We start from the raw sequence: 10,237 nt of genomic DNA, 5'->3' as shown, positions 1-10,237 counted from the left end.
TCCCCATTATACCTGGGGACTGTCAGTCTCAGGGTCCTGATTTCCCATCGACCCTTCCCCCTTTTTAGTACTGAGAGCTAGCAACTAAAACACCCCCCCGAATGTTAGCAAGGGGGCAACAGTCCCCTTACACAGGTATCCAGGGGAAGAACAGACCAGGGGGGATTCTGCCATCTGCAGCTGGGAGGCCTCAGCGCTGGCTCTGTCCCAGTCAGGGGCAGGAAGAAAGCAGCGTTATCCATGGCCCCAGCCAATGGCAGGGAGGGCACCAGTGCAGGAAGGAAACCCCCCCCCCCCATGCGGGCGTTTCCTCTTGGGCAATCTCCACCCCTGACACATCGCTGATGGGGCATTTCTTGGTAGCTGGGTCCATGACCCTGCACTTCCCGGATCACCTCTTCCCAGGGTCCCCTCTCCACCACCCGCTCTATATAAACCCTGGGGCTGAGACAGACCCACCAGACCCAGCCCCTGGATTTGTACCAAGGATGCTGCTGCTCCTGCTCCCCACGGCCTTTCTCCCAGTGGCTGCGGCCTTTCTCCTGCCCTGGAGGCTTCATGCTGGTGAGTTGAGCTGAGTGACTGGTTGATTTCCCAGCCCTGGGGGGCTAATGGTCAGAGTGGGGCTGAGCGAATCGCTGAGTTTTTGGTTCAGGGGCTGAAATATAAAATCTGGGGGAAATTGGGTTCAACCCAAAAATGATTTTATTTGGTTTTTCTCACTAAAAAAGTTGATCCAGAACCAATTGTTTTTTCTTTTTCATTTGCTTTCATGTGCTTACTTCAATCCCAACAACATTTTGGGGGTGTTTTTTCATTTGATTTCAGGTTGTTTTAGAGGGGTTTTTTCCCGCTGTTTTCAAAAATAATTCACTCCATTTCTAAACAAATCAACATTTCAAAAGAAAAAGGTGAGCTGTTTTGTTTCCCAATGCCAAGAACTAAAGTTGCCTCCTTTTTCCAGACAAAAATTTCCTTTTTTGGTAGCCAAAATAAATCCTCAGAATTCCACCGGAATTCGCAGGTTCTTCTGATGCCCCAAAGTTGCATTTTTTGGCAAATTTACCAATTGCTTAGAAAAATTTGCCCAGTTCTAGTGGTGAGATTAGGGAGATCAGGGCTCATGGGCAGCCCACATCAGGGGCAGGGTTTGGGATTAGCCCTCAGGCTCAGGCAGGTGTCAGGAGAGGGGGCAATGGGGCTGGAGAATGCTAGGGAATCCCTGGCCTACTTCTCTGAGTGGGGAGATGGCCTGGGGCAGCCCCACAGACAGATGAATGGATGGCTGGGTATGGGATAAGGGATGGATGGATGGATGGACGGATGGACAGGTCCACGTGGGAATATGTGGATTACACTGGGTACATGTATGGGTAGACACCAGGCTGGGGGGATGATCCAGGGGGAGGCTGGGCTGGAGGTGGGCAAGGGGCTGGTCCAGGCCAGCAGGGGGTGGGGCTGATGGATTAGGGTCTGCGTTGCACTGGGCTCACTCTCCCACTCTCCAGACTCCCTTTTGAACCCCTCCCTGTCTTTCTCCAGATCGGGTCATCAGGGGCCAGGAAGCCCCGCTCGGCTCCAGACCCTACATGGCCTACGTGCAAATCGGGTCAATGGGAAGCTGCGGAGGGTTCCTGATCCAGGAGGACGTGGTGGTGACGGCGGCTCATTGTAACTGCAACCTGGGGTAAGAAACATGCCATCCCCCACCCCTGAGCCAGCTGGTCACCTGCCCTGGGGCTGGATTGGGGCTGGTGCCCCTAGAGGGGAAAGGCCCTGTGTCCCATTCCCCATCCACCGAGCCAGCCAGTCCCCCACCCTGGGGCAGGATCAGAGCTGGAAATATGTTGCCCCAAAGACTAGACGTTTATGGGATGGGAAAATTATTAATTTCCATGGGTGCCTGTTAGATTTTAAAGCCCAAACCCACCAAACTAGCATGGTGAATATCCCAGCTGACCTTTGTATTCAAATCCCTGTGATTGAGTCACTTCACTCAGTTGAAATGTGGCTTCTTCTCTGGTCTTTTCCCTTGTCCATCACCTCACAAACCCAGGCACTTGGTTTTTCTTAACCAATCAAGAAATCCCATAATTGCCTTTTGGGGATCTGAGCCCTACCAAACCCAACAACCTTGTAAGCAATTGATGTAGATCAGCGCTGGGGCTCAGCTGTTGCACCAGAGACTGATCCAATCCCTAGGATTTCCTACTACATTCACTTACAATCATCAGCCATCAATGGCTCCGTGTCCTTAGCACATTTCTCACTCTGCACATCATTAATTCTGTGAGCACTAAAGATGCCCTTTGCCTTATGGCGCTCTATGAATGTGGTCCCGGCTAGTTCTAGTTTTGTTGGGGGGTGTTAGTTTAAAGAATCCAATACACTCACCTCAAGTTATCGTTGGAGGTTCTCGTAGGCCATTGATGTGACTTATGAAGGAGAAACGGGCAGAGAGCCTGGCTTAGTTAAAATCCAAGTTATGGTTCCTTGAGGACTCACTAGGCCGAGAGCAGAGTCAACCAGGGGACACCCAGATACTGAGATTAAAGAAAAATGAAGAGATTCAATCTCTGCCATCAAGTCTCACCACTACTTCTCTTGTCCTGCTAACCCTGGAGGAGGGAAGGGGCTCTGCAGAGGTGCTGGGCCAAGTGTCCGGGAACCCTTCTGGACTTCAGCATCTTCTCTGAGGGACTCAGCAAGCTCTTTCATCTCACATAATGACCTCTCTCTCCAGGATCATTTGCAGATTTGGGCTTCTTCCTACTTCCATCCATACCCAGTAGATGGCGACGGTGCATAAAATATTATTTGATCCTTTTCTTATTTGTATGTTTCATTCACTTCAGCGACCTTATTTCTGTGTCCGCCCAGCCAAGGCATCTGGGATTCCCCCCTTTTAAGAAATTTCTTTTAATATTTCAAAGTTACACCCAGGTAAGGTCCTTATACCTTTTGATGGGTATTTTCCTTCTTCTGCCGTATGCAGTTCAATGATTCAGAGATTACAAGATCATTGTGATCACCTTGTGCGACCTCCTGTATAACACAGACCAGAAAATGTCTCCCAAATAATTCCTTTTGATCTACAGCAGATCTTTAAAATATCCAATCTTGTTTAAAAATTGTCAGTGAATCAGAATCCACGATGACCTTTGGTAAATTCTCCCAATGGTTAGTTACAGTCCCTGTTAATAATTCATACCATGAAACAATAATTGAGAAAGAAAAACAAACAGAATCCTTTATAGTCCCTCTAAATTGGAAACCAATTGATCTTGAGTTTCTCAGTATAAGGCAGGTTTTCCAATCTTTTGATCATTCTCGTGGCTCTTCTCTGACCCTTCCCCAATTTATCAACATCCTTTTTGAATCATGGACACAAGAACTGGACAATGGGTCACTCTGAATAAGAGAACAGTCCATTGGTCAGTCTTTTGGGGTCTCTTTAGCCAACAAGAGGGGAGAAGGAGGAAGTCCATCCACATGTAGGTGCATAAGAGGGTCTCTGTGTTACTCAGTTGCACAACTATAGATAGAAATTTGCACAGGCCAGGTGCAGGGTTGGTGTCCCTATTCGAGGGGCTGTGATGGCCCGACCTCACTGTCCAAAGGGCACTAACGCCCCCATATTCTCTCCTTCTCGTTTCCAGCAATATCTTTGTCTACCTCGGAGTCCAAGACTTCATGAAGCCAGGACAGAACTGGCAACGGATCCGGGCCCGTCGCTGGATCCAGCACCCTGACTTCAGCAATGAGAACTTTGATAATGACATCATGCTGCTGAAGGTACCACCACCAGTGACCTCATTCTGCTAGGGTACCACCCCCATCCCATCAGCCGGCCCCCAGTGACCTCGCACTGCTGCAGGCACTGTGCCATTCCATCGCCCTTCCCCCAGTGACCTCACTCTGCTGAAGGTAGCACTCCCGTCCCATCACCCTGCCCCCAGTGACCTCACACTCACTCCCTGGACTCACATCCATGCTCTGGCCGGGTAGTGCTGCCCCTTCCCAGCCCCAGTACCGGCGCTGATCCGGGTCCATTCTCTCTCTCTCCTCCCCATGGCAGCTGTGGCACAGCGCGGAGCTGACCGAGTGGGTGATGCCCATCCCCCTGCCGGAGGCCAATCACCACGTCAGCCCAGGCTCCGAGTGCAGCGTGGCCGGGTGGGGTCGGACCGGAGTGAACACCACCACCGACAGGCTGCAGGAGGCGGAGCAGGAGGTGGTGTCGGACGGCCTGTGCGGAGAGCGGTACCGGCATTACGACCCCACCACCATGCTGTGTGCCGGCAGCCCCCACGCCAAGAAATCAGCCTTCCAGGTAAAAATCCCCCCGCCCAGAGCCACTGGGGGTGCAGCAAGCTGCTCCAGGGGAAGGAGCTGGTGGAAACCAGTATGGCCATGCCCCTCCCATGCTCCACTTCCCCAAAGGGAGCCCATAGTGTGTCATGGGAGATACAGCCCACCCAGGGAAACCAGTATCTAGGACGTCTTCAGAGAGGTATCTCCGGTTTTAGTGCCCTTGTGCAAGGTGCTGGTGGAAATGGGCTGAAATTTAACATGGGCTCATGCACATAGGGACAAGAAACAAGAAAATTGCTGCTCTGAGCTGAGGGCTCATGAGCTCGAAGCAACAGAGCGGAAGGGAGACCTGGGTGTGTCTGTCAATTGCAGGGTGACTATGGGCCACCAGGAGAAAGGCCCATGCGATCCTGGGATGGAGCAATTCAGGTGTCTCCAGTAGAGAGGGAGGGTTTAATGCCAGCAGAGAAGGCACCGGGCAGAGCTCAGCTGGAATCCGATGCAGAGTTCTGGGCAGCCCTGTCCCAAAAAGAGGGATTCCAGCTGGACCAGTTGCCAAGAAGGTCTGGTGGGACGGTCGGGGGAATGGAGAGCCAGTCTCATGAGAGGGGAGTAAAATACTGAGCTAGGTTAGCCTAAAACACAGGCTGAGCAGGGTCTGATTGCTCTACAAATACATCGGGGCGGGCAGGGGGGTGGACAGCAGGGAGGGAGACGAGCTGTGGAAGCTACAGGAAAAATCAAATGGGGATAAATGGGGCAGGGATCAATGGAGGCTGGAGATGAGGAGAAGGTTTCTAACCATCAGAGGTGGGAGGTTCTGGAACAACCTCCAACAGCAGCAGTTGTGGGCAAGGGGAACAACCTAACAAGGATGCAGACAGAGCTTGATAAGTTTATGAATGGGATGATATGACAGGGCTGCCTGGGATAGCAGGAACTGGACTGCATGACCCAGTACGCCCCTTCCAATCCTGTGTTTCCATAATGGCATGAGGCCCCTGAAATACAACTCCCATGATGCCTCATGACTAGACATTTTTGGGCTTTGATTTTTTAAAAAATGTTCCAGGGAAAATGTTAATAAAACATGGGGACCCCCTACCCCCCACCACCACATGTTCTCATGTCTCTACTCTTCACCTTCCCTGGAGGCTCTACTGGTGAACTCAACCCTGAGGCCACCCAACAGACAGGACCCTGGGTGAAATCCTGGCCCCATACATGTGGATGGGAGCTTTGCTATTGACATCCATAGGGCCAGGATGTCACTGGTACTGAGGGAGAATCAGTGTTCCCATCTCACAGGAAATGGCAACATTCAATCTTTGTTTTTGAGGAAAAGTTGAGATTTCAACATTTTTGGCAGAACAGAAATTCCAAAAGCTGGTTTGACTCAGAAAAGTCAAAATGTTTCATTGCAACATTTGAAAGGGAAATGAAACAAAGCTGAGATGTGAACAGATTGAAATGTTTCCTTCCATGCAGGGGTGAAAGTAATATGAAACACTTACCGGTACAGGGGACCAGCTCCGCGCCCCTGGAAGGGGCTGGGCCTCGGGCTGAAGGGGAGGGGCTGGGGGTCAGCCTCCCCCAGCCAGTCCATCTGCACTGCCTGGCCTGCGCCGTCCGGGGCTCCGGCAGTGATTTAAAAGGGCCCGGGGCTCAGGCTGCTGCTGTGGTAGCAGCGGCAATGGCCGGGAGCCCCGGGCCCTTTTAAATCGCCAGCCCTGGGGCAGCTTCCCTTTCCCCCCCCCGCCCTGCCCCCCGGCAGCAGCCCGGAGTGGGGGCAAAAGGGGAAGTGACGTTAAAGCACTGCTGTGGCAGCACTTTAACGTTGGCTCCATACAGGCCGGTACCGGCTTCTTACCAGTACACCGTACTGGCCGGTACCGGCCCACTTCACCCCTGCTTCCATGTGAACAAACTGGAGAGCGTCCAGAGGAGAGAAACAACAACAAAATGATCAGACGTTTAGAACAGCTGACCTAGGAGGAAAGGCTAAAGAATTGGGCATGTTTAGGCTAGGGAAGATGAGGCTGGAGGGGGGATGTGATAACCATCTTCAAATATGATTTAGTTGGGGATTGGTCCTGCTTTGAGCAGGGTGTTGGACTAGATGACCTCCTGAGGTCCCTTCCAACCCTGAGATTCTATGATTCTATGGTTCTATGATATGCTAAGGGCTGTTCTAAAGAGGACAGTGACCAAACATTCTCCACGTCCACTGAAGGTGGGACAAGAAGTAATGGGCTTAATCTGCAGCAAGGGAGATTAATGTTGGGTACGGTAACTCCTCACTTAAAGTCGTCCCGGTTAACGTTGTTTCATTGCTGATCAGTTAGGGAACATGCTCGTTTAAAGCTGTGCAATGCTCCCTTATAACGTCGTTTGGCAGCTGCCTGCTTTGTCCACTGCTTGCAGGAAGAGCAGCCCGTTGCAGCGAGCTGGTGGGGGCTTGGAATGAGGGTGGGCCGGCAGCCCCCCATCAGGTCCCCGCTCCCCTAAGTTCCCTGTGGGGCAGAAGCCCAGCAGGCTATCAATTGCCGGCAGTTCAGCTGTCCCTCCCCCCACTGCCATGTGCTGCTCCTGCCCTCTGCCTTGTAGCTGCTCCCCGGAGCCTCCTGCTTGCTGTGCGGGGTGGGGGGGAAGAGGGGAGCTAATATCAGGGTGTCCCCCTTCCCCCTGCTCGTGCACCCCACTTACCCCATCTTCCATAGAGCAGGACACACGACAGGGCTCAGGATGGAGGGAGCTTCCTGGCAGCAGCTGCTGTCTCAGCTTGCTGATCTACTTAAAAAGGCAATGTACTTAGAGTAGGGTCAGCATACTTAAAGGGGCAATGTACATCTCTCTCTCACACACACAGGGTGTGTGTCTCTGTCTCTGTCTGCCATGCTGTCTCCCCTCCCTCCATTCGTGCTGCCTTGTAGAGTGTGAAGCTACATTAATAACAATGTGTTAACCCTTGAGGGCTCAGCCGAGTGCTGGTTCATCATTTAGCAGCAAGGCAAACCCTGGGAAATATCCCACCCTCTGACTTCACCACCTCAACCAAGCTTCACAATCATCATCACTGTGTACCAGTATTAAATTGTTTGTTTAAAACTTATACTATGTGTGTATATATATAATATAGTCTTTTGTCTGGTGAAAAAAAATTTCCCTGGATCCTAACCCCCCCTATTTACATTAATTCTTACGGGGAAATTGGATTTGCTTAACATCGTTTCGCTTAAAATCGCATTTTTCAGGAACATAACTACAACGTTAAGTGAGGAGTTACTGTATTAGGAAAAACTTTCTAACTCTCAGGGTCATTAAGGTCTGGAACAGGTTAACTAGGGAGGTTGCAGAATCCCCATCATTGGAAGTTTTTAAGCCCAGGTTGGCAAGACACCTGTCAGGGATGGTCTAGGTTTATTTGGTCCAGCCTCAGTGAAAAGGGGTAGACTAGATGACCTCTCAAGATCACTTCCAGGCTGACATTTCTATAATTCTAGGATTTTGGTTTGCTGACCTGACCTGAAATGCTTCATTTCAAATGAGTTCAACATTAAACTCCAGTTCCTTATCAGCACATTGCCTTCTGGGAGCTGTAGTTCAGGCCTCTGTTTTCCCTTATGTAGACCCTGTCTGGACTACAACTCCTACAATGCACTGAGTCAGGTGATTCCCTTGATGCCCTGAACAGTTCAATCAGAGGCAAATCCAGGTTGGGAGCGGGGAGGTGTAGTCCTCAAGGGAGCCAACCCCTTAGGAGAGAATGCAGACCTGAACTACTACCCTGGAAAGGCAATGCACAGATAGGAAAAAGCAGTTTAATATTTTGTTGAACTGATTCCAAACTAAATGTTTGAGTTCATTTTAAAACACTGAAATATTCTGATTCAGTTGGAACTGACCCAAAATGAAATATTTCCTTTCAATTTGCCTAAAGCAAAAATTGAAAATTGATTGTTTGCTGTGGAAAATTTCAGTATTGTAGGAACTGCCTTTTCCACGGTTACATCATTCTGTCCAGCTCTAGATTTCTCTCTCTGCCCACCCATTGAGAGGACTGTTCTGTGTGGTGGAAAGGGCTGGGCCTTCAGCTGCAGAGAACACCTGTCCCACATGCAGTCTGAGATCTCCGCAGGACAGGCTGGACTGGGTAATGTCAGTCACTGATGTTATGCTCCTTATTGGCAGGGTGATTCCGGCGGGCCCCTGGTGTGCAACGGCGTGGTCCAGGGCATTGTTTCCAATGGAGATCCGGACGGACGCCCCCCCAGCATATACACAAGAATCTCCAAATTCATCCCCTGGATCAACGAAACTCTGCAGAAGCTGAGTTAAAGGAGATGCTCCCCTTTAAAGGGCAAATATTGCCATACTGGGCAATTTGCCTGTGTGGAACCCCGCGGTGCTTTAGATCAGAGTATTTTTTCCTAGTGTTAGAGAAATGCTACGAATGGCTCAGTCCTGAAATCCTTTTGTGGCTAGAAATACCCCATCGATGTTTGAAATTTCATTCTATGTTTTTTTCACCCCAAGTGGCTAGTCTATGTTTGGGACCCTGCGGGTGTTCCAGTTGGAAGCAGAAATTGACGATGGAGTCTGATATTTCCTTTGCTGTGATCTATTTATTTACAAGGAATATCCCAAATCTTCTTTCCCTGAACACAGTTGGAATCAAACAGCAGCAGACAGCAGCTCTGTTCACTGTCCCAAGCCTGCATCTCCAGCCTGCATCTCCATCTCTGTGCCCAAAAACCTTCTTCTCTTAGCTGTCTCTCAGGGCCATATTTCTTTGCTTCCAGGTTGTTTCTGCCTGGCTTTTTACTTTGCGTCTGACTTGCTTCTGTCCCCGTGTCTCTCCATTTGTGTTGTGTCTGTCCGATCCGAATGCCCCATTACCCCCCGAACAATGTTAGGTGAAAATCTTTTTCCTGAGTCATTAGAATTCCCCCATGTGTACAGGGTTTTACTTCAGCCGACGGGATTCTGGAGCAAGGGTAGAATTTTTTTCTATTGAATTTTATAGACCCTCCACAAATGCTGATCATTTTTATACCTAATCCATTCTTCAGGAGTTTTCCACCATCAAAATTCCTAGCTGCAGTGTGTCATTGGCTGGCTTAAAAACTTTATTTCATCCAACCAGAGAGCAGGAATGGGGCCATGTGGCTTAGGTGGGCAACCTATCACCACGAAGCGTGGCGAGTCAAATTAAACAGCCCATGACAATAGAACATTGAAACAATTGCATGAAAACATATGAAATTTCGAATGTTTTGTTTTGCACAGTTTGAGCCAGACCTGACTTATATTTGATTTCAGTATTTCCTTTTCCTTTTTCCTCTCCCCGCCCCACAAATATTTAATTATTTATTATATATTACCTGATACTAACTGGAGGTTGGTAAAACCAAAATCCTGGGAACCTGGAAAGCATAGATTGGGACAAAATGAAGAATTGTGTATTTCCAAATATTTGGAAAATATTGAAAACGGATGGTTGTTTGAGGGGAAAAAAGCCATTTTTGAATAAAAACAGTCTTGTTTGAACAATTCGTGCTGCCTTTTCCATTACTGGCCTGTAGATTGGACTTTGCGTGTGGGAGTGAACCAGGGTTGGGTAAGGATAATGGGGTGGTGGGCAGGATGCAGGGAAGCTGGGTTGAGCAATTAACAAAATTGGAGCTAAATATGAACATCTAGGCCCAGATCCACAGAAGTGTTTAGGTGCAAAACTCCCACTGAAATCACCAGGAGCCTAAATAGCTTTGTGGATCTGGGCCCCTAGCTCTTCCCATCAGCAGATCTCCAAGCACTTTACAAAGGTGGTTGGGCTCATTAGCCCCAGCTGGGAAAACTGAGGCATGGAGAGGGGCCATGACTTGCCCAAGGTCACCCAGCAGCAGAGCTGGGAACAGAACCC

At 49.7% G+C, this 10,237-nt stretch overlaps 1 protein-coding gene across 1 annotated transcript; it reads left to right on the top strand.

Moving 5' to 3' along the window:
• The first annotated feature begins 1,566 nt into the window (after positions 1-1,566).
• LOC141997534 (duodenase-1-like) lies at positions 1,567-9,738 on the top strand. The gene is made up of 4 exons (XM_074969910.1): positions 1,567-1,687; positions 3,660-3,795; positions 4,079-4,333; positions 8,506-9,738. The coding sequence occupies exons 1-4, from the start codon at positions 1,590-1,592 to the stop codon at positions 8,650-8,652; spliced, it is 636 nt and encodes a 211-aa protein (XP_074826011.1). The 5' UTR covers positions 1,567-1,589; the 3' UTR covers positions 8,653-9,738.
• The last annotated feature ends 499 nt before the right edge of the window (positions 9,739-10,237 follow it).

Source organism: Natator depressus, chromosome 13, assembly GCF_965152275.1.
Source record: "Natator depressus isolate rNatDep1 chromosome 13, rNatDep2.hap1, whole genome shotgun sequence".
Taxonomy (NCBI): Eukaryota; Metazoa; Chordata; order Testudines; family Cheloniidae; genus Natator; species Natator depressus.
Note: the sequence above shows the minus strand (reverse complement) of the source record. Positions and strands in the feature narration are given on the sequence as shown.